The sequence below is a fragment of the Panthera pardus genome, unplaced genomic scaffold (assembly GCF_024362965.1).
Source record: "Panthera pardus isolate Hobbes unplaced genomic scaffold, ASM2436296v1 HiC_scaffold_12, whole genome shotgun sequence".
In the NCBI taxonomy this organism is placed as follows: domain Eukaryota; kingdom Metazoa; phylum Chordata; class Mammalia; order Carnivora; family Felidae; genus Panthera; species Panthera pardus.
This window is the reverse complement of record NW_026526677.1, coordinates 47568493-47593223: the sequence shown is the minus strand read 5'-3', so window position 1 is coordinate 47593223 and position 24731 is coordinate 47568493. Positions and strand designations below refer to the sequence as shown.

General features: G+C 50.3%; 1 protein-coding gene across 2 annotated transcripts in view; it reads right to left on the bottom strand.

Annotated features, from left to right (window-relative positions):
* Positions 1–977: 977 nt before the first annotated feature.
* GALNT18 (polypeptide N-acetylgalactosaminyltransferase 18) overlaps positions 978–24731 on the bottom strand; it is a 353962-nt gene continuing 330208 nt past the window's right edge. For both annotated transcript variants that reach the window (XM_053899989.1, XM_019456322.2), the window contains 2 exons: positions 17162–17326; positions 978–1399 (listed from right to left, as the gene is read on the bottom strand). In XM_053899989.1, coding sequence (XP_053755964.1) covers positions 1253–1399; positions 17162–17326 — 312 coding nt within the window. In that variant the 3' untranslated portion in view covers positions 978–1252. The remainder of the gene's footprint in view (positions 1400–17161; positions 17327–24731) is intronic.

Genomic DNA, 24731 nt, shown 5'->3' with positions numbered 1-24731 from the left:
TACTTTGGATTGGGACAAGAACCACTCAGCCGGAAGCTATTGGAGGGACAGAGGATTGAGTAAGAGGCTCCAAGAAACATGGTTCTATTCTGAGGGCCACTGGTCTCCTGAGGCTGGGCCCAGAGGGGTGATGTGGAACCATAACTGAAAGAGCCATGTGTTATGGGTTCAATTGTGTCCCTACCCCTCAGTACCTCAGACGAGAAGTCCTCTCCCCTCAGTACCTCAGAATGTGACCTTATTTGGAAATATAGTCTTCACAGAGGTAATCAAGTTAAAAGGAGGCCACAATGGTGGGCCCTAATCCAATATCACTGGTGTCCTTGTAAAAATGAGAAATGTGGACCCTGAGGCAGACACACAGAGGGACACAAGAAGCACATGGCCACCTACAAGCTGAGGAATGTTTGAGGCTATCAGAAGCTAGAAGAGAGGCCTGAAACAGATCCTCTCACAGCACTGGGAAGGACCCAACTCTGCCCGTCTTTGATTTTGTACTCCCAGCCTCCAGAACTGGGACAGAATGAATTTCTGTTTAAGCCAGCCAGTCGGTGGCACTTTGTTATGACAGCCCCAGGAAACAAATACACTGTGACTCATGGAAGGAGCCAAACCGTCTTAGCAACTGGAAGGAGGCATTTGCTGTAGGCCAGGGTCACTGCTGAGGGCCGGGGCGATGGACCGCTTTGGGAGGTGAGGAAGGTGATATCAAGATGGGGCAGTGTGGCCTGAAGCCTAAAGCCCAGCAGCTGACGCTCGGGGGCCAGCAGAAACCCTGCTTTCTTCAGGAATGCTGTCTCCAAAGGACGCATCTGCTGTGGGAGAGGCAGAAGGAGCCTTCTCTTTGGAGGTGACTGTGAGGTCACAGTGCCCCACTCGCCACCCTGGGCCTCACAAAGAAAGCGGGCTACAAGAACTCCAAGTTCAGAGGAACCAGGCAGGCAGCTCCACTGTGCACCAAATGACTGCAAAAGCCCTTTTCTTAATCAATAGTATTTTATTGTCAGTTATAAATATTTTCCATTTGTCCCCTATTTACAGTTGCAAAATAGTTTATGATATTATACCATCACCCACCATTCGGCACCTTTCTATAAACTCCATGAAAATTGAATAGGAAATAAAAAGCTCTTTTGGGGGGGTCCCGCTAACCTGGTTCCCCCAGACTCAAACAACCCCCCAGACAGCAGGCAGCATTGCAGCAGGTGCTACACAGTAGCAAAGGGACGGGCGGGGGCGGCTCCCAGCAGGGTCAGGACGCCAGGCTCCTCAGGACATTGGTGATGCTCCAGTGCTGGCCTGAGCACCTCTGCAGCACCAGCTGGAAGCCAAACTCCGAGTCGCTGTTCTCCTGCAGCTCCAGACAGCGCTTGGACTTGCGGTTCTGGATGGGGCCTCCCTGGGAGCCGGGGCAGAGAGTGGAGTCAGAGGCTATAGACGAAACAGGGGAATCTGGGGGGGACCTTGGGCCTAGAGTTATCGGTGGGTCCAGATGCCTGGGGTCCAGAGAGGCTACGGGAGGTGTGGGGGCCAGCATTCCCATGCAGCTTCAGGCTGCCCTTCTCTGATGTGTTGGTCTCCTCCCTGAGACCGAACATGTGCCTTGGTTTTCTTCACAGAGCCCTAGTTCTTCGTTAGGACGGAGACACCCTGCCCCAAATTCCATCCACTTGCTGGGGTGTGGCATGCTGGTTTGCTCCCATAGCTCCCACCCTGGGGGCCAGGCCCTGGTCCCCATAGGCATAGGCTGGGGTCCTGCTCTGAAAAGTCTAGTTCCTTGGGACTCCCCTCCCCATGACTGGCCTGAATTTGACCACCACCAGAGGCCCAGGACCTCCTGCTTTTAGGGTCCATGTACCCAAGTGGACCTCTAGAGTCATCAGTGTTGGTCTCCACCAAACTCAGTCTCCTGGATATGTCTCCTAGGCCACTGGGCTCCCTCGGCCCTGGGCATGCATGGTTTTCCCCCATGCTACTGATGTTCTAGAATGTTCTGTAGCCATGAACACTCAGTTTATGCCCAAAGCCTCTTGAAGGAAGAGAGGTGCTGCTCCCCAGAGTAGCCCCATGGCAGCAAAGAGGAGCCCAATAAGTTTTTATTTTAGTGAGGCCCTTGCAGAGCTCAGATACTCTGAGGCTGCTGGCTGTAAGTCTAAGCATCAGCCCAGACTATTTGAGTATCTTGGAGTTATACCAATTCTGCAGGCAGAATTGCTTGGGGTAGGTGGTGGTCCTTATAAGTACACTCTTTGGAGCTTAATGGCACTTGAGTAGATGTTCAAACTCACCTTCTCCCCAGAATCTACTCCTCTTGTGTTTACCACCTCAGTTATAAATATTTTCCATAAATAATTTCCCCCAAAAGCAATAGCCAGGCATTCGTGTGGGAGACCTGGGCATTCTCACTGACACCTCTGCCTTCTCCCCAGCATCTGATTAGGCACTAAGTCCTGCCAATTCCACATCCCTCTTGCCTGGTGACTGTCCCCTTATTGCTATCACATCACAACCCTGCCTGCGTTCAGGCCACCATCTTCTGTCCCCTGGACAACTGCATCAGCCTCCTAGCTGACCCCCCTCTGACCTCCAGAGGCAGGGAAGAGTGATGTCTCTGAAATGTATGTTTGGCCTAGAGGACAGAGCCCAAGTTCCTTAGCACAGGCCTTTCATGGCCTCATCTCCTCCCTCAGCCCCCACACCTTTTGTGCAGCCACACCAAACTTCCTGCAGTTGTGTAAAGATTTCTGTATTATCAGGGTTCCTAGACATCAAGCAAGCCGTGTCCTGTGCTGGGGGTCCTTCTCCATGCTTCCATAGCAGGCCAAGGCACAGTCACGTTTCAAGGCTAAGCTCCTGCTCCATTTCTTCCAGAAGCCTCCTTATCTCTCACCTCAGCCCCTCCCACCTCTTCTCCTCCAGGCCACCCAGCTGGCGAGGTGCTATTCACCCGTGTTTCCACCGTGTTTTCTCTATTCGCCCAGCATGATTGAACGGTAGCGGAATTACTAGTTTACTTGTCTCCCCCCCATCCTCCCATACTGACAGCTCTATGTCTTATCAATTTCTGTGCCCTCAGCATCCAGCCAAAAGCCTGGTACATAACAGATGATCAGTAAATGTTGGCGGTCATGACCTGCATAGGTGAGGAGGGATGGGTCTCAAGACAGGGCTGCTGTGTTTCACTCTGGAGTGGCCCTGAGCAGGCCTGGCAGCAGGGGGAGGGAGGCCCCTGCCTCCTATGACTGCAGCCCACCCCCAGCTACATCCCATGCCCATTCCAGTGAACAGCATGCTGGGAGAGGAGACCACGAACTTCTTCTGAAAGGGGTCATCCCCAGTCAGCTACCACTATCCCCATGGTGATGGCTGACATCTCAGAGAACATGAAGACTCAGTTCTCACGGCGACCTAGGAAACTGGCAGTATTTACCACGGTTGGACACACGCATCTCCGAGACCCAACACTCCCACACTAGGTCTGTACCTAGCACAAATGCGTGCACCAGAGACAAGCACCTGAGTGCTTTCTGCAACATGATTTGTAAAAGCTCCAATCTGGAAACAACCCAAATGCCCATCGATAGTAGAATGGATAAATAACTTGTGGTTAGTCACATAACGGAATATTGTACAGCATCACAAATATACAAACTAGAGCTCCACTCAATATGAGTAAACCTAACAAATATCATGTTAGCAGAAGAAGCCAGATAAAGAACACATATATAATTCCACTTATATACACCCCCCAAACAGGCAAAATAGGACCATGGTGTTAGAGCCAGGATGGGGGTTATCTTTAAGGAGGGGGAAGGGAAAATGATTGACAGGAAGCAAGAGAGGGGCTCCTGGGATGCTGATGGTATGCTATTTCCTGACCTGGCTGGTGGCAATACAGGTGTTTGCTTTGCTTTAAACCACTGAGTTGAACATTTACATTTTGTGCATGTTTCTGTATGTATGTGTGCTATTCTTCAATTAAACAATTAAGACAAAAAAAATGCAGCTCCCTCAGAAGTGACTTTGAACAGTGGGTGAAGGAGGCAGGTAGTGAGAGACTGGATGGCAAAGGGGATCGGGGGTCTGTCTGTGCGTGTGTTGGGGAGGAGGAAGAGAATTCCCAATTTCCAGTGGGTGGAAGATGGCCCAGCAAATTTCTTCTGGAATATTCAAGGGAAGAAAGCAGGTCTCTCCTGTGTGCCTGAGGAGAGCCGTGACTCATTGCACCCAAGAGCAGAGAGACACCAGTGCAAAGAGGAAACCCAAACAGCAAGCTCATCTCTCACCCAGAGAGACACCGGTTGACTCAGGCCCTGAGGGGGCAGAGGAACAAGTGGCAGTGAGACAAGGGCTCAGAAAGGACCCTGCAGTCCGCATGTGGAGTTCACTCTGAAGGCCGACCCTCTTGCTCTAATCAGCAACCTGGGTGACCTCTACTTCGGCCTGGGGCCTCCAGCTTTGCTGGGCCTCCTCCAGGGGTGACTCACGTAGCCTCCTGAACCAGCACTTTCTTTCCCATGCTGCTCTGCCCAGGAGCATTCAACTCAAATCCTTGTCGTGGAGGCAACCAGCAACGGGCCCCAGACTGTCCCCCTGAGGTTCCCACACGTGGGTCTGCTCCCGCTTCTCCACCCTTTCCCTTCCAATAGGGGAAGGTAGGGCTCACGTCCCCCGAGTTCCATGCCTTTCTAGTTTAAACTTCCACAAGGAACTGAGCAACAATTTTGAATAATTTTTCCAACCCGCCTGCTCTCCTTTGGACAAACTCCAGTTATTCTGTGTCACTCAGAACTGACTGCCAAGCAGAGGGCCACCACCTCATTTCCACTGGACAACAGACTCCTTCAACACAGCCAATGAATCAGTGCTTTCGGTGGCCACGCCATGCTCCTGGGCTGACGACAGGTTGATAGCGTCAAGTAGTCCACTTGGAAGCTGTGGGACCCCACTCTGTCCCTCAAAAGCTGGACTTGCAGACCCAGAGACATCTCTTGTGTCACCTGCTCCAAGCAAGGCCAGCCCATGGCTCTGCCAGGCACAGGTTTCTGCCGTTTCTGTTGCCGTGGTCTGAGCGCACCTGTCGCCCACATCCGGGTTGGGCCGTGTCACTGCTGCTTCTTTGGCAGATGTGTGGCCAGGCTCCCCTGACCCTCCAACACTCCGTCAGCTGGCGGCGTGCCAGACCCATGTCGCTAGGAGTGGAGCTCAGGCAGGGTGCGAATGAGACCAGCCCCGCTCACTAATTCATGAGCTCTGCCGGCCTTTCTGGCAGTAAGATGGGAAGGGGCGGTGCTGACCTATGATGCTTCCTTCCTGGTTTTTAGCTGGTGGCCCCGGGTGAGCTGCTCTCCACTCTGGTTCCATTGTGTCTAGAACCAGATGGTAATTTCTTTCCTGACTACTGGAGGATGAGAGAAGGAGGAACGGGAAACCCTTCCATCAGCTATAAAACAACCAACGAGTGTGTATCAGGATGAGGGCTCCAGAAAAATTGCACAACAGGCAGAAAAGGGACCAGAGCAAGTGCCCATTCACTCTTCTGAAGATGGGCTTCTCAGAATCTCCTCAGGGGCTGGCCCGGGCCTGTGTGCCAGTGGCCGGGCTGCTTCCGTCAACCCTGGATCAATGAACTTGGGGAAACTTGTCCAAAACAGAGAAGGCGCAGTCTCTCCTTTCCTGCTACCACTCAGGCACATTCTAAGACTTTCACAGGGGCACCTTGCCAAGCCCAAGAGAGGGAGGAGTGTCTCTGAGAAGGAAAGAATTCCTTCAGAGACTCAAATGTGACATTTCCCAGACCCCATCCTGGCCCTCAGGACCCTGGAGACAGGAAGTGTCGTGACCCTGGGGCAGAAGCAGCCAGTGTGGCCTCTGGGAAGGATGTGGAAGAAACAGAGCGAGGCCAAGAGCAGTGCTGTGAAGGAGACACAACCTCAGTGAGAGCATCAGGGCCTGTCAGGGAGGGTGAAGCAGGCAGTCAAGGAGAGCTTCCTCCCTAGAGGCTCCAAGAGGAGAATCTTCTAGAGCAGAAGAGTAAGGCCCGTGTGGAGGCCTCGCTGAGCAGCCCTGGTCAATGTCTTGGGAACATATCTGGGCTAGAGGAGGAGAAGGCAGGCCACTTTGGTGAGGGAGCTAGCACTGGCCACGGGTGCTGCCTCCCTCCTGTCCTCCTTCGCAGACCCCAGCCGCTCTCAGTGAATAATCTCTAGGCTCCCACCCTCTCTGGACAGATTCCATCCACCACAATTGCAAAGGAGCCTTCCTTTCCTGCGGTCCATCCTTCCCTGGTGAGCTCAGCACACCCTGGGGAGCAGCCTGGTGGTGTGACTCTCCGAACCCCTCCCTGCAGGCTCTGCACTGAGATGGAACTAACAGCGGTTGCCACTGATTTCCCAGGCTCCCAGCACTGTGTCAAATGCTCCACATGCCCAGTCGCACGTATTCCTCATGATAACCCTGAGGGGTGGAGATGGTAATTGTCCGCATTCTATAGAACTGGAGACTAGGGCTCAGAAAGGTTGGGACACGGGCCCAGGGTCACGTGCTCAGTAAGCGGTAGAGACAGGCTGGGGGCCCCTGCCCCATTCACTGTTCCTCACTAGCATGTGTGACTAGGCCCACCAAGTCATCTCTCCCGCCCCATGCCTGTCTCGAGGCAGCGGACTAGACTGAGCTCTGCGGGTGCCTCGATGTCTGGGGCAGAGGAAGGTCACCTTCGTGGGCTTCAGGGGCTCTGCGGAGCCAGTTTGGGCTAATTCTTTTGAGGGCTCGCTGCAGACACATGATTCATCCATCTATTCATCCATCCATCAGATATTTAGTACCTACTGTGTGCCAGTTACTGTGTAACTCTAGGCCATGGAGATTCAGGAGTGACTAAACAGAAACAGATCTTTTTCTGTAGACAAAGACTGAGACTATATTCCAGGAGGGGGAGCAAACAGTTCTTTGGTGTGTTAGAGAGTGATCAGGCTGTGCACAAAAACGGACTGAATGCGAGCCCTTAAAATTCATACTGAAGTCCTACTCCCCACTGTGATGATATTTGGAGGTGGGGCCTCTGGGAGGTAATTAGGTCATGAGGGTGGAGCCCTCATGAATTGGATTAGTGCCCTTCTAAGAAGAGACGCAAGAGAGATGCCTGTCTCGCTCTGCCATGTGAGGACGCAGTGAGAAAGGGAACACCTGCAACCCAGGAAGAGGGTTCTCAGCAGACACTATCTGCTGGCACCTTGATCTTGGACCTCCCAGGCTTCAGAACTGTGAGAAATAAATGTTTGTTGTGTAAGCCACTCAGTCGATGGCCTTTGTGTTCTAGCCTGAACGGCCTCAGACAAACCAGGTAAGAGAGTGGGGCCGGCGGGAGGCAGGCAGAAGAAAGAGGTGGCCAGGGTGATCGTCAACAAGAAGGGGAGAGTTGAGTGAAGACACAAAGGGGGAGAGAAGGTGGCCTACGTGGAATCTGGGGGTAGTCCTATGCCCCAGAGCAAGGCTCTCGCACCAGCAGAGGCCTGGTGTGTTCAGAGAACAGCACAAAGACCAGCGTGGAGGCCTTTGGGCAGCGCGGGCGTGGGGTAGGAGTAGGAGTTAAGGCCCAAGAGGTGAGGTAGGGGCAGGTTCTGTGAGGACTCAGTGAGGACTCACAGCCACTGAATGGACTTTGGCTTTTAATCTGGTAATAGGGCCATTGCAGGGTCGGACTGACATGCTAACCGGGCCACTCTGGCTGCTGTGTGAGGCATGGAGTGTTGGAGGAAGGAAGAAAGCAAGGATGCCTGTTTGCAGTCTCTTGTCCTCACAGCCCAGGCCCATCCAGCAGCCCCTGGGCCGGGCCCTGGGCTCTGAAGGGCTGGGGCTTGATGCAGATCCCCTGGCCAGCCCCGCCGTCCATGGAGAGCACAGTTCCTTGGTTTACCAGTCCAGTCATCGAAATTATTTGTGTAATACATACACCAACAGGATCTGGAAACACACAATACTTTTAATTAAAGAATTTAAATAAGGGCAATTAAACCTGGCAGGAGAGATGCTGCAGCACACAGAGAGCTTAATTGGAATGGAAACTGAAGTAAATATGGAAAGAGCATTACAAAAAATCTAAAGCTCAACGTATAGAATTAAGGAGGCTAATAATAATTCCTGGAGGTGCGTTCCCAGCCCCCAGCCTAGCTCTGGCTCCTTCTGGGCCTCTCTGGAGTAGTCACTTGGAAGGGCAAGAGAGGCGGTGTGGGCGGAAGCAAAGGAAGAGGGGCTCTGCTCCTGGCCTTGCCTCTGGCTCTTCCCACCGGACCCTGGGTCAGCAGCTCAGCTGCCCTGAGCCTTAGGCTTCTCATTTGCAGAAGGCCCGGAGAGCTGTGGGGCACTCAGATTTGTGTCTTGCCATGGGGCACTGATGATGTGTAGAGTGGGGCTCGTGGAGCCGTGGTCCACTGTGTAGCTGACCCCAGATCACCCAGCATGCGCTTCCCCTCTGCTTCAGTTTCCCCAACTATGTGCCTATGGCAGCTAGAAGTTTCCTAACTAGCCCAGTTCCTCCTGAGGGTGTAGGCTGGGTAAACAGATTAGGCAGAGTCCCCGGAGGGCTCACTTATCACAGATCACTTCTGGGCCTGTGATGGGGCCCAGAAAATGCCTTGTTTGGTTCCCGGGGGCTGCTGCCTCTGGTGCTGCTTGCTGGCTACCACAAACAAGCTGTCGCCGTCTCAAGGAAGGGCTGGGCCTGGCTTGTCGCTTGCACTTGTGACCTCTGGAGCCTCTGGGCTGAGCTCAGGCTGGTCTCATGTTTACCACCAAAGCGTTTAGAGGAGGTTGTGTGGAGTGACTCCTGTATTCCAAAGTCTTCTCTGCTTATTTCAAAGCTCTCGTTCCACTTTCCAATTAATTTTCCATGGCCAAATGGCCCAGTGTGTCTTGGGCTTTAAGCACAGTGGGCTTGGGAGTTTCCAGGTTAAATAGTTAATGATTAGTAATCAAATACTTCAAAGCATGGGTGGGATGTTAGCACTAGTTAAAGAAACTCTGAGATTAAGTCTTTTCATAGAGGAAAGCGGTCTTTATGTATTATGAATATTCAACACTAGATTTATTCAAGAAGTACTCTGGCATTTATCTTTTTTAAAGGAGACTCACCAGTGCCTGAGTGAGAGTCTGCCTGGGATTTGCTCTGAAGGTCCACTGGACCAAAGATGGGGTAATGGCAATCTCAAGTGCGGAAAAAAAAAAAAAAAGGGTGAAAGTGGGTTGTGGAGATAGCAGGGTGGCTGGAAGGAGTTCGCTGAGGTGGCAGGAATCCAGCCAGTTCACACACGCCAGTGACTGGTTGGCAGGGAGACCCTAGCCCCAAACTCCCACTGCAGCCATTCACTGGTTTTCTAGAAGCAAGACAAAGAAAGGAGCCATGGTATGGTGGTTTAAAGCATAGATCCCAGAGGCAAAATTCCTAGATTTGTTCTTGGACAAATTAATGTCTCTGTGCCTCAGTTTCCTCATCTGTAAAATGAGGATAATTAAAGTACCTACTAGCATTGTTGGGGGGAGTTAAGTAATATTTATAAGGCAGTTACAATACTATCTGGCACATAGGAATCACCATGTAAATTCGGTAAATAATTTTTAAAATCTTCTTCGGTCTGAGTAGTGGGGATCTGAGCCATCACACCTGCTCCTGGCTCCTGATCTCTGTGGGATGAGCAGAGGGGGGGTGCATGCTGACTGCCATAAACTAAACATCACAAACTTCCAGGGCCTATGCAAGGCTTTGTTAATCCATCAAAACTGGACAGTTCTACATTTGCCCCTTCATACGACACGGGAATGAAAAGGTGTTTTATTCCAGAGCCAAAATGAAATACCAGATTATAGTCTTTTCAGTACAAAAGTTTCCTGAAGTCGGACTTCCTGACGGCGACTGGGAATCGGAATGGGAGAAAGTCAAGGACTCCTCCTCCTTGAGTGTAGGGAAATCCTTTGGCAGAATTAGCCATGCTCCCTGGGAAATGTGCTCTGCAAATAGGTTCTTTTTTGAGTGGGTTACTCATCTTGCATCAAATTATCAAATTATACCCCACAAATCAGAGCCAATTATCCTGGACAGGCAGGCTTGGCTCTACACTCAGCTCTCTTCCGGGCAGTCTCCTCATACTCTCGAAAATTTCTTCTCTCCTGGCATTAATAGACATCTCTGTTGTTATCCGTGATGTCCCTCATGTGGAAAATGCATAAATGCTTTGCAGAGAACGAGGCAAGCATAGGGGCTCAGGTGTGGGGACAGCCTACCAGTGGGAACACTGATCTATGTGTTCTTGGACCCCCAGATGGACCTTACTAATGTTTCCATCAAAGGACTCAACAGCCAAGGGGAGTGACGGCAACCCCCACAGTATGAGAGCAGCATGAGATATAGTCTGGATACCCTGACGTTTCGTCAAAGCCTCCTGTTTTAAAAAATATTCATACAGGGGCTCCTGGGTGGCTCAGTCGGTTGGGCAACTGACTTCAGCTCAGGTCATGATCTCATGGTCTGTGGGTTCGAGCCCCGCGTTGGGCTCTGTGCTGACAGCTCAGAGCCTGGAGCCTGCTTCAGATACTGTGTCTCCCTCTCTCTTCTCCTCCCCCACTTGTGTTATATCAAAAATAAATACTAAAAAATTTAAAAAAATTCATACAAATTTGTGTTCACCCTGCTCTACGTAGTATGCATATTTGTTTTAGTATAAAGCATTTCCACCTCCTTCCTTCAAATCTGAAGTTATAGGAAGAAGTACATATTTACCGTATAATTTAGAGTACCCCACATAACACAGTTAGGATGCACCACCACCTAAAAGTGTTATTTGTAGGAACTAGGGATTTCTCCAGCTAAGCAGGGCCCTTTGACTATTATGCTGAAATGTCCTTTTGCAGTGTGCCCGCATGTGTGTAAGGGGAGTCATCAGTGGTAAACTTTTGTTCGTCTTACAGTCTCCCACAGACCTAGCTCAAGACCTGGTGCACAGGAGGCCTCTGGTTAGTTTTTGTGAATTTCTGAAAAAAAAAAAAATAACTGCTTCATTTGATTAACAGCACGTTGGGTGACTCCTCTGTCTCGTTTTCCATGAGGTGCTAGAGATGTTGGAAGTGTAAGACAGTCGTGCCCTCCCGTGTATTGGTTGATGGATGAGAGGAGTGTGGACTGACATAATGGAAAAACAGTTGCACACAGTGGGATGAAGATGGCCGTTGTGCAAGGAGTTTGGCTTATTTTCAAACTTGTGGTGCTTTTTATTGAGGCAGGCCCAGGGAACCTTCCAGGTGGGGAAGCCCTCCTCAGGGCTTGCTGTCTAAATTTAGCTTAGAATTACAGAATTTCGGGTTTGGCAGGCCCTTCAAGCCATCCAGTGCAAATCCACTGAGAGCTGCAGAGCCTTAGATGGCCTGCTGCATGGTCCCCGGAGCCCCTGGCTCTTCCCTGAACTGCCAACCTCATGTCTGGACAACTCGGACTAGGAGAAAGCTGCTCTATAAATCGTCCCGGACTCGCCAGTCTTCCCTCAGAGCCAATAGGACAAGACTGCTTTCCTGTGGGTAGGGCAGCCCTTCAGCTTTGAGAAGGCAGAGCTAAGGTGCTTCTGGTCTTTCTGGTCCAACAGCCTGCAATTCCTTCAACCATGCATTCAAATAGATACGTAGAATTTAAGGAAGTTGGACCTTAGAAGACACACATCATGTGGCAAGAATCCCTGTAAGAATATCTAAAGAGAGGGATGCAGCCCTTGTGTAACCATTCACAATAATGGTAATGGCAGAAGAGTGGCATCTCATTACCATGGAGAGGCAGTCTATCGCGTCACTTGGCAGGTCTGGCCACAAAGTTCTCTGTAGCAACTTGATATTTGCTTACTCCCTCTCCTTCTATTGGCATGGGGCTCATTGACTAAATGCCTCTTTCACTAACCTTTCATCACCAAATCCCAGAATCCCCCCAAATCTCAGTATGTAGGGTACTCTCAGAAGACTGAAAGTCCTATAATTTATAGGTAACACTTTAGGAGAGTCTTTAAACCAGGAGGAGTCACAAGCTGGAAAAGTCACAGAAGGCAATGACTACTATTTCCCGTGTTGACAAAATTTCTTCATGTGCTGATGTGGGAAATGCTGGCTATCTAGAGACAGGTGCGTCACTTGAGAGGGACAACTCTGGCTGCCCTGTTCTTCGGACAGAAACCCAGAGCCTAGAGTGGTCCTGGGTTAATAATACCCCTTCACAATTCCCTCCTTTTCATCCATCAGTACTTCCAACAGACTGATACAGTGTCTCTCAAAATCATCCCCCCGCCCAGCTGCCTGGACCCACGCCCTCATGGCGATTGAGTCTGCCCCATCTCTCATGGGAATGATGGAACAGCCCCCTAACTTGCTTCCATGTCTCTTTTTTTCTAATCTACCCTGAACTCTACTACCAGAGGGGTTCAGACCCCATCGTGGCAATCCACTGCTTAAAACTTCCTCCGGTTCCTCCCTCTGCTTTTAAGGTGAAATCCAACTTGTTGGCCTGGCTTTCACCGATCACCACTATCTGCACCCAAACTGACCCTTATGTCTGAGCTCTCTCATGCCTCTTTGGAGGTTCCAAATTCCACCCATACCAACACTGGATTTGCATTCTTCAGACATACTCTGTTTTTTCTTGCCTTTGCCCAGGCTGAGCCTCTACATGGGATGTTCTCCCTTTTTACACCTGGGAACTGTCCTACAACTTTCAAGATCCAGATCAAACAAGTCTCGAATGTGAAGCCATCCTTGAGCCCGACAACCCCAGGGTCCCAGAACATCATACATCCCTTATTTCTGGTCTCGTCATGCATTTTATTGCGTGTTTATATGCTCATGAGCTCCTCCAGGGCAGAGGCTGGCTCTGTTTCATATCTGCATCCCTCCTGCCCAACCCCCATGCTCAATAAATGTTTGATGAATAACTGAAGGAAAGAATGTTCATCATCAGAAAATTGCTCATCAGAGCCCTGTACATCAGTGTTGCCAAGAGATGTTTCATCAAATGTGGTTTCTCAGTGTCAGTATCTAATGCTGTCCTGATTCATCCTGAAGCATCAGAAATGCAGAAGTGCTTGCAGGGGATAGAAGAAAGGCATTTTATTTGTTAAACAGAAAATCAGGGTATGAGATGGAACACTAAGATATGCAAATGCCTATCTTCTTTGTAGGAGAACCTGAGAGAATCGTGCTGGATTATTTTGAAATTAATTCAGCCTGAGTGTCTGTGGAGTTTAAATGCAGCCCTCAGGAGAGTAAATAATGCAGAATGTGAAACCAGAAAGGAGATTGGAGATGCACCAGTAAAAGCTCCTTTCAGCCCAACTTCTGCACCAGATCATTCTAGTTGGTAGGATACCCATGTAATTTGCAAAGATTAAAACCTGTTGCAAGAAAAGTAGCCCAAGAACACGATTTAATCACGTAAGAGGCTTCCAGCTTCCTCTGGCCTTGTCAACAGTAGTTCCTAACCAGCGAGAGCTTGTGGACAGATTCCGGTTGCTTGATAAACATCAATCATTTTGCATTAAACAAAAAATTCACATATGTTAATCTTTAAATATCAGGCAAGAGTGGCTGCTCTGGGTTTGCAAATGAGGGATTTAAAAATATTATTTCCAAACAGTTCCCCTTGGTAGAAAGATCAAAGATGTGACTGCCAAACCACCCTGGGAGTTAATTAGATATATATGTAAGTGGCTGAAAATTGCCCAGGCTCCAGGATTCCACATTCCAATATGGCCTGCTTTGCCGGTCACTGTGTCCTTTCAAGTAGGAACCACATGGGGCTGCCTGTTCAAGGCCATGTGCTGAGATGAGAAAAGGAAAGAGCTAGATTTGGGGGTGTCTTTGCCTTGAGTATGTCCATTTTAGGGGGGGATATTCCTTTCTCTGCCCCGGCCAGGGATGGACAGATGAGATGAAGGCCAGCCAGGGGCACCCAGGCATCTGGGACTGGAGATGGAGAGAGGAGTCACTTCAGCCTGAGACCTTGGGGGCATGTCTGTCTATGAGGGTTGGAAACAGGCGGAGGTGCCTGTGTGTGGGGCTGGGATATGAAGCAGCCTGTGTTTGGATGCAACCAGCCTGTTTGAACTCCGGCTCCATCCTTCAGGCCCTATGATCTTGGCCAGGTCACTTCATCTCGTTTTGTCCCAACTGGGATGGAGTTGCTATGTTTATGAATACTGCACTTCATGAGGTTGGACACAGCGGAGCTGAGGAGCTCTGTGTCCCTGGTGGTTCCGGACCTCCTCGGAGGAGCAAGGCTTCCAAAGAGGCCAGGGAGCTCACTTCAGTTCAACAACACTCATATCCTGGTGACACCAAGTCTCCAGTGTGGCAGGTGCGTGGCTGGGCCATGACCTCCAGGGGCTATTCCGGGGCTTCCCGGGGCCGCTTTCCCTCCTCCCCGTGAGTTGAAGCAGCATGTTCAACTATTAGAGGACTCCCAGCCACACGTGTCAATCTGCCTGACCCACAACCACCAGAAGCTGGGCATCTCGGTTCAGCCTCAGACCTTGCCCTGAGAGATCTTGGTGGCCAGGCAGGGCCATAAGGACCCTGGGGCCACTCACAGAGGAGAGGGAGGAGGGAACAGCTAAATGTTCAGACTGCATTTCTGCCTCCTGCTGGCTTTTCTTCCTGCCTCTCTCCCCCTTCTAGAAGCTCCCCTTCCCATTCAGCCTCACAATCTCTGCCACAGGGGCATTCAAAAGCCCACACCTACACATGCCAGTCTCCTGCCGCACATCTTCCTGCCCGCAGGCTCAAGTCCAGGCTCATGTGCAGCTACTCCCCGCCCCCTGTGCCGTCCAGGCCCCACTACCCCTGACTATCCGCAGCTCTCTGAACATAGCTGGGGTTTGATGCTTCACGGCTTCTGCACATGCTGTTCCCTTTCCCTGGAATGCCCTTCACTATCTTCATATGGAGCACACTCCTACACATTCTTCAAGGTTCAAGCTAAGTGCTGTCTCTTCTGAAAAGCCAGCAGCCCTGGTCTGACTCCCTACCCACCATCTTCCTGGACAGTTTCTTCAACATTCCCAGGAGGAAGCTGAGCTCACGGGCCCAGCAGGCTTGGCTGAAGGCAGCAGAGAATGGCCTGATGTGAGCCCCTGCCCAGCCTCCCTAGATGGTATGATGTCCACTTCACCCCAGCAAAGTCAGCCCCACTCACCTCCACAGGGATATGTGTCCATTTCCCTCTGCTGCCTCCAGTTTGCAGGCCGATTTTGCACCTAGCCTGAGCTGGGAAACACCAGCCAGCAAGCACACATCCAGCCTTCCTCCCTGACCACATGCCTCCAGCCCTCTCTCTGCCTGAGGAGAAATACAGCCCCATCCCGTGTCACTCAGGGCTAGACACCTGGCAGGGGACAGTGACAAAGGCTACCGCTGGGCAGAGTGTGGGGTCAGAAAAGGTGCTTCAGTGAGAGAGAGGGAGGCGGGAGGAAGATGTGCCCCGTATTCTCAAACCTCAGCCCTGACCCTGACCTTCTTCCCAGTGGCCACTACTAAGTAAAAAGGAGAACCTGAAATAGTTCGCGGATAGTACCCAACATGAACACGTTGGGCACGTTATTTACCGTCTTTGTGTCTCATTTTCCTCATGGTACCTACATGCAGCTGTTTGGAGGAATAAATAAGCAAATACACGCCCCGTGCTTAGAAGTTCTGGCACAGAGTAAGCACAGTATGAAGGCTGGCTGCCATTCTTACTGGGACAGACTATTACAGTTCACCACACAGGTAGGAGCACAGCAGGAACCACCAGTCCTGGTGCACCATATTCCCTCTCGTGGAGCCCCATACATTATGCAGGCCCAGCCGGGACTCGGAGCTGCCCCACACATCTCCCACCTGCCCTTGGAAGTGCTCCCATTTGGCTCCCTGTGCTGCTCCCCAGCCATCTGCTTTCCTGGGGGGGTCACAAAGCCCTTGTCTGTACTCTGGCTCCTGCTTTCTGAGTAGCCCTTAAATCTATGGCCTTGTTTCGAACTCAGTATTGACCTTCCTCACTCATTCAGGACCCAACTCAGTCCTCTGGATGCACACACCCAGATCACGGATCAAAGGTTCCCCTACCCGTAGAATATGATGCAGCCGGGACCTGCCCTGCCCCCCCTCGCCCCCCCCCACCACGGGGAGAGTAACTGCCAGTCCCTTCCAGTGCCCACCAGCTTCCTCCTCCCCAGGGCAGCAGCAGCTTGCTGGGAGGCTGAGTCAGGGTCTCTTCTACTCGGTCCCACGAATACACCTATTCCCTTTCTGACTTCCCTGGAAGCTTCCACCATATACAGTCCTCTGATGCCTTAGAAGCCCGTGGGCCCCCTCACTTCCTGTTCTGAACACTTCCGCTGCACTGCCTGGGAGGTGGGTGTCCCTACCTATGGGGGAAAACTGGCCCTAACTTAGTGGAATCCTGGGGGCTGGGAGCCTCTGGGCTGAGCCCCAGGTCCTCTTCAAAGCTGAATCATGGTGGGCCATCCCAACTGGGCATCTTGATCCTCGGACATCATTTTGTAACTGGGCTAATGGAGAGCAGGAAGTCAAATATGGGCCTCAGAACGATGGAGGCTTAATACGGGAATGCTTCTTGTTCACCATTGTACACACTGCCCTTTGAGGAAGCCTCTTCCCCTAGAGTGAGCCCATTCTGGGAGGAAGGCAGAGCAGGGCACAGACCAGAGGTGCCTCGGCACTGTCTATACCTGGGACACTGGGCTTCATCCCAGGAGATAGGGTGTGTGGAGAGGAAATGTGAGAGTTTAAAGACAGAGAGGCCTAAATCTAACTCCCAGCCCTGATCCTTACTGTGTGACTTTGGGCACATGACTTCCCTCTCTGAGCCTATCTCCATGTATCTACAAATTGAACAAAATGATAATAAAACAACAATAACAACCTCGACAATTCCCCTTTTAGCGCCAATATCAGGAGCCAATAAGCTAATGTACATCAAATGTCTGGCACATAGTCAGTGCCCAGTAAATCCCGGGAGTCCCAGCCTCCCTGTTGCCACCATGTCCCTTTCCTCCTTGTCTCCTCCCACATGCTCCCTGGCCCCTTAGACATTCTCCCCCCTCTGCTTTCCTGCTGCCCTTCATGGGGGCTCTGGGGCTGTTACCTGAGAGAACTGCCAGTGAAGCTTCATTCTCTTGGCTTTGGCATAACTGCACTCGATGAGCCGTGGCCGACTGTTGACATCCACCAGGCACCGGTTGTCATCATCGTCGACCGTGGGGCTCAGGATGCCCACGTGGATCTGCTGACTGCTCGTGTAGTACACATTCTGGGGGTGGGGGAAGAATGTGGTTAAAATGCAGTGGCCAGAGAGATGGGGGGCAGCCAGTGGGGATTCTCCCTGGCAGCTAGCGAAGAAAGCACAGTCCAGCGGTCTTCAAGTTATTTTTTACTGCAACGGACAAGAAGAGGAAACCCTTTAACATCACGATCCAGGATAGTATCTGGTCCACATGTGTAACTGAAACAAAATTTTCAGGAAATAAAACTTATTCTTACCATATGCAATGCAATCTGATATTTTCTATTCTATTCTTTCAGTGAAAAGCATTGGTCATAACCTTTCAAATAGATTTCACCACCCACAGTTTAAAAAGCATGGCTTGAATCCATTATTTGCAGGCTTGCTGACTTCCTCCCTCCATAAATAACTTGTACAAGATACTGTGTTGGCCAGTAGATAAAGAGAAAAGACCTGTGCCATGCCTTAGGGAGTTCAGAGTCCTATAAAACATAATTTCCATCTAGACTAAGACTGTGTAGACCAAGGATTGGCAAACTTTTTCTTAAAGGGCCAGGTGGCAAGTAATTTTGGCTTTGCAGTGTGTTGGGAGGTCCTGAAGACCACTCCCAGGTTTGAAGATTTGATAGGGCTCACAAGACTCAGCACATATTTGTACTCACAGCTGTGAATTATTTTAACAAAAGGATACAAATCATATTGGCAAAGGGAAAAGGCACCTGGGGCAAAGCCTGGGGGAAACCAGGTGGAAGTTTCCAAAGGTACTCTCCTAGTGGTCACAAGGATACACTTAATTCCCCCCAGCAAGGAGCTGAGACAACACGTGCGAGATGTTTTCTACCTGGAAAGTTCTTAGAGACTCAGCTGGGCTTTTTTATCAGGGCTGGTCACGTACACAGCCTCTGCCTGGCACATACCAAAATTCCAGATTCCCAGAAGGAAAGCACATGTTAGCACAAACTGTACATTGCTTGTACAGTCTGGTTAGGCATAGTGAACCACTCTTATAGATCTGGGGATGATGGGAACCTCCTGAAATCCAAGTTCCAAGTAGGCCTTTCAAAGCACAGCAGTCAGCCCCACTGTGTTAACTCTTTTCTGCACAGAAGGCCATACAGTCTGAAAACTCAACTCTGCCATTGTAGCGTGAACACAGCCACAGACAATATGTGAATGAATGGCTGTTAGGAGAATGCTTCAATTACAAAAATAAGGGCTGTGCCATGGGCTGTAGTTTACTGGCTCTGGTCTAGAAGAAAGCCACAAGACCCTTGGCCTTCCAAGTTTCCAGTCTCTTCCTTCAACCTTCAGTCATGGTTCCAAAGAAAAGGGCTCTGAGGGAGAAGTCATAAGGTTCTGTGAGTTTTTCTCTTCATATTACTAAAGAAATGAACACCACCACTTATGATTAGACCCCAGGGGCAAATTGAGATACTACATTTCTTTGTTTTAGGTTAGAGTTCAGGGTGAGCCCTCTTGTTATCTTCATATATTAAAACATTCTTACTGGTAAATATTTTTGATTAATTCCATATGAGAATATAAAGCATTTCTTGTTTTAGTAGAAGAGGGACTTATATATATATTATATATATTAATGTATTATACATGTATATTATGTATATATTTTAATGTTTATTTTTAAGAGCACAGGCGGGGGAAGGGCAGAGAGAGGGGGAGACACAGAATCTGAAGCAGCAGGGCTTGAACCCATGAACCACGAGATCATGACCTGAGCTGAAGTTGGACACTTAACTGACTGAGCCACCCAGGCACCCGACATCATTAGAAGAGGGACTTTTAAACATGAGTGTGGGACATAAAAGGGACTGTGGGGTGAGAAGGGCAGTGCAGGGAAGGTAGGTAAGGAGTGGTCCTTGGGGGCATGTTCTTTCTGACCTTTGGAAGTCCAAGGAGGGCATGGAGAGGCAGGTAGGATCACCCTTCAGACATAAGAAGATCCTCAGGCCAGTGTATCAGTCAAGGCCCTAACTGGAAATAGGTGGCACACTCAAGGTGGGGGAATCCAAAGAGGGTATAATAAAGGCACAAATCTCGATGTGGGTAGGATGTAAGGCAACCATAGGGATAGTATAGTTCCCTGAGAATAATAACATGGAGCTATTACCACTCCTAGACCCCAAGGGATGAGAGAAGAGAGAAGTTACCAGGATCTGTAAAAGTCATCTAGAGAGGGTTGACTTGCAAGAAGGCTTCAGGGAGGGAGAGGTTTGATGAGTGGTGGTGAATAAATAACCCAACTTTACTCTCCCCCCTCCTCACTTGGTTCTTCTGCTGGGTCAGCCCATTGGCAGAACCCTGCTGGAAGCCAAACAAAATGGGAGCCCACTGAAACATTCCATAAAGTCAGTGTCCTAGAGTAGAAGGAAAGGATGGAGAGTGGATCTGGAGAGACAAAGAGAAGACACTCATTACAGGAAGGATGCGCTCTCTCAAATCATCTTACAAGTTATCAGATTTGGGAATCCATGGAAATAGGCATTTAACTACTGAGATGACTGATTCTTCCCATAATAGAGGCGACCAAAGTTCTGAGCAGAGGCCAAATGTAGAAGGCCTGGCTCCAGCGTGGACATGTGACCAGAACACAGGGGCAAGAGGGTCCTATTCAGAACCCATATTGAGTGAGAGACCCTCCAGTGGGTGGTCTGGATTTCCAGTTCACCACTAAGGAAAGCCAATGACCTGCTGTGGCTTCCAGTTTATTGGAGGTGAGGGAGAATATGATGACTGGTCAGATTTACGAATTTAAATAGATGCTGGTAGACATCTCATTCCTCCATCCATCCACCATCCATCCATTCATCTGTCTGTCCAACAACAATCTCTAAGTTGAGATCTGAGGATAATAGAGATGAGAAAGCTATGGTCCCTGTCCTGGATGATCCAAGAGCCAAGCTGGGGAAACTAACGTTTCAGGAAATAATGGCTCTAATCACACTAAAATGAACATTGTCTGTGCTTACTCCATTCACCTAATCCAACTCTCGCTCCTTTGAAAATAGAAATAAAAACACCACTTCCTGAAAGCCTTCCACGAATATGCAAAAGCATGGGGCCTCTCAGCCTGCCACCTGAGCCTCTCTCCAAAAAGTGCAGAGCTGCTCATGACGTTGGGTTGAATGCCCCACGCTCTCTCCTCAGGACAGAGTGTAGCTCTCAGTCACCCTGTTTACTGGGACCCAGATTTCCCGAGGCTCAGCAGTGTGGGCTGCCTGACAAGGACAGCTAGGAAGCTAGTGACTGCCATCCTTCTTTCATTGCTGTCACCAGGGCCTGACTCTGGTCTCCGGGGCAGGTTGTAGAGACACAAGCGGCTGTGCAGGTAATAGCTGAAATCAGTTTTATTCACTTAGCTGCTCTGAAGTGCTTGGGGGAGACGTTTGGAGAGGCACGCGTGCGGTTCCTATCTGGCACAGCTGTCACTGGAGCTGCTTATTGCTCCGGAGACTGGGAGAATCATAACAGGGACAGACAGTTGTTATTTAAAAGCAAACACCAAAGTGCATCTTGAGTGGTGTCACCATGAAGCTTGCAGAGCAGAGAGAGAGATTCGGCAGAGGACGCTCTCAAGTGGTCCCTTGGGCACCTCAGAAGTCCAGCCAGCAGTGGATTGAATCGGTAAACGGCCTGAACACAAACGAGGGGCACCAGTTTCGTACAAGATGCCCCACTTTTGGTACCAGCAGGCCCAGGAAGCACCGCTACACTTTCTGAATAACGGGGAGCCCGGAAGCTTTAAGCAAGCAAGGACCTAGAACCGTGGTTCTCAGGGAGGGGTGGTTTTGCCGACCAGGGCATATCTGGCGATGTCTGGGGACATCTGTGGTTGTCATGAGAACGGGGGAGGGACGCTGCTACTGGCATCCAGGCGGTAGAGGTCAGGGACACTCGCTGCTCGACATCCTACCCCGTACCCAACAGCCCCCCACAGCGAAGAATGACCCGACCCCGGATGCGCAAGAATGCTGCTGTTGAAAACCCCTGCCTTAGGTGGCTAATAACGAAAGCTGAGATGTTTGTAGCTCCTACTCTGTGCCAGACTCAAAGTCATTTGCATGCTTTATCCCACTGAATCCTAAAACAACTCTGAGGAGGGCGCCGCTGTCGCCCCCATCTTGTAGATGAGGAAACTGAGGCACAGGAAATTAAGTAAAAGTCCCACAGGTGGAGAGCAGTAGCTGAGATTCAAACTGAGGCAGTCTGATGCCAGAGCCACACCTGTGACTTTTTACCTCATCCGCCTACCTACCTCCCTTGGGTCAGGGCAGCTCTAGCAGCCGGCCCAAGGGGGAGAGGCCAGGAGGCTGGCTTGGGAAGCTTCCCCTGTGATCCACGTGAGCCTGCACTGAGGAAGCAGCAGAGGGCTGGGGGCGCCTGTGGTACAAGAGGGTACAAAGCGCTTAGCCATTTTGGGATGAGCATTGGGTGTTGTGTTGTATGGAAACCAATTTGACAATAAACTTCATATATCGAAAAAAACAAAAAAACAAAAAAGCAAAAAACCAAAAACAAAGTGCTTAGCCACATTCCTCCAGTAACTCCCCAGTTAGCAGCAGAGGGGGAGCTCCATCCTGCCCGGGGATGTTTTACAAACCCCGGGGGCATAGAAACAATAGTCTGACCCCTTGGCTACTCCCCAGCTGCAAACTATTGACTCCGCTCATTCTTCAAGTAGCCCCATGAGGCCTGAGGCAGGCCTTCAAACCTGAGCCGGCACTTCCTTCTTTTTTTGTTTTTAATATGAAATTTATTGTCAAATTGGTTTCCATACAACACCCAGTGCTCATCCCAACAGGTGCCCTCCTCCATGCCCATCACTCACTTTCCCCTCCCTCCCACCCCCCATCAACCCTCAGTTTGTTCTCAGTATTTAAGAGTCTCTTATGGTTTGCCTCCCCCACCCTAACTTTTTTCCCCCTTCCCCTCCCCCATGGTCTTCTGTTGAGTTTCTCAAGATCCACAGAAGAGTGAAAACATATGGTGTCTGTCTTTCTCTGTATGACTTATTTCACTTAGCATCACACTCTCCAGTTCCATCCACGTTGCTACAAAAGGCCATATTTCATTCTTTCCTATTGCCAAGTGGTATCCCATTGTATATATAAACCCAAACTTCTTTATCCATTCATCAATTGATGGACATTTAGCTCTTTCCAAAATTATGGAACGGGCACTTCTTTCTGATGCTTGGAAGGAAAAGGGAAAAAACACATGCAGGGTGACAGAACAGACACATCCGTGTCTTGGGGCTCACACCAGTGGCATTTGCCTCTCCCTCAGGCCAGGGGCAGGAGTCATGACTAATAGCGAAGCCGGCCAGCCCGCCAGGGAGCCCATTGGGTGCACACTCCTGCCCTCAGGGCCACAGAGCCAAGGCCAGGCAAACACCCCCAGGGCTGGAGGTCCGTCTTGCTCTGTCACTATATCTCCTGGACAAGCAAGGGCTCCCACCCTGACCCCTGTCAGCTGTCCTCAGCATCCCTTCCCTACCCGGCAGGCATGGAGGTGGGACCTGCCTGTGCTAGAGACTGAGCTATGGCCTTTTATAAGATCTGCCCTCCACCCCTATTAAACGGCACCTCCCTGACAGAAACTGCCACTGGCAGCAGAAACTTCTCCGGAAGGCAGGTGGGAGAAGAGAAGAAACATACGTTTGTGCACCTATATGCCAGGCCCTCTGCAGGGTACTTTCTGTATCTGTGGTCACCTTCCAGTTGTAAGGATGAGGAAACTGAGGCTAAGAGGCTGTAAACACTTTGCCAGAGGCAAAGGCAGGCAGGTGCTCTCTCCCCCCTGCCTGGGGGAGGCTCCTGGGGAAGGCAGAGACCTTGGCAATTCAGTGCCTTCACCCCACTCTCGGGTCGACCACCCCAGATGGTCTCATCTCCCCCAGCCCTCAGCAGGGCCTCCCCAGAGCAGAGGCCAAGATGGGCAGAGGGAGAGGGACGAGGGTCTCCCAGGCAAGTCAGGAACATGGAGCAAAATGGGGTTGGTTAAATGACTTAATAATATGGTTTCAAGGTGCAACAGAAGTCCCAGCTCCCTTCCAAAAAAGGCCAGGTGGATTTTGAGCGGCTTTATTTCCTTCATTAAGTGATGTTTCCTTGGCAACACTGCCGGGCCTACTGAGTGGCTGCCCTTGAAAAATAAGGTAAGGTAGAGACATTGAAAGACACGGGGCAGCAGTGGTGGTATTTGGCTGAAAACTCCCTCAGCCTAAAGGGTGGTGAGGGGATGGAAGGCAGAGAGTCATTGTGGGACACTCTTTACAAGAGGTTCTAGAACATACCACAGGGAGAAAACTTTATTTGCAGGGTGCTTTCATGGGAAAAATGACCGAGGGTGAAGCAGGGTCCTTGTGGTCATTTCTTTGGATACTTGCAGGATATCTGTATGTACCCTGGAGGATTGTTGCTGCCCAAAAAGACTTAAGAGACCAGCTCTCTGTGGGGGTGGGGGGACACCAGGGGAGTGAAAGTCTCGGGGTGGAAAATTACAAACAATGGTGCAATTACAAAGAGTCAAAATGGCAGGGGCGGGGAGGAGGGCTATTGGTAAAGATCACTAAAGGGAGAGCCAACCTCTGGGGCTACTGCATGGTGGGCTTCTTAGAGGAGAGGATGGGTGCTGGGCTTTGGAAGAAGAGAAAGATCTGTGAGCAAATGAAATGCGGGAGGATAGAGGGATCAAAGCGACATATTCCTAAATGCAATCAAGCTAAGGCATTGCCGTCTACCTTGCACAGTAGAATCACCTGGGGAGCTTTGAAAAGTATAAATCCGGGGCGCCTGGGTGGTTCGGTTGGTTAAATATTCGACTCTTGGTTTCAGGTCAGGTCACGATCTCACAGTTTGTGGGTTTGAGCTCTGCAAGCACGGAGCCTGCTTGAAATTCTCTCCCTCTCTGCCCTTTCCTGCTCGTGTGTGATTGCTCTCGCTTGTTCATGCTCTCTCTTTCTCAAAAAATACATAAAACTTAAAAAGTAGAAATGCGGGGCGCCTGGGTGGCTCAGTGGTTAAGTATTTGGCTCTTGGTTTCGGGTCAGGTCACAATCTCACAGTTTGTGGATTTGAGCTCTGCTCTGTAAGTGGGGAGTCTGCCTGAAATTCTCTTCCCTCTCTCTGCCCTTCCCTGCTGTGTTTGAGCACTCTCTTGCTTGCTCTCAAAATACATAAAACTTAAAGTGTAAATCCAGGTGCCTGGGTGGCTCAGTTAAGTATTCGACTCTTGGTTTCAGCTCAGGTCATGATCTCCTAGTTTGTGGGTCTGAGCTCTGCTCTGTGAGCATGCAGCCTTCTTGAAATTCTCTCTCCCTCTGTCTCTGCCCTTCCCTGCTCATGTGTGTGTTCTCTCTCTTAAATTAAAATATATATAAATATAAAACTCAAAAATTCAGGGGCGCTTGCGT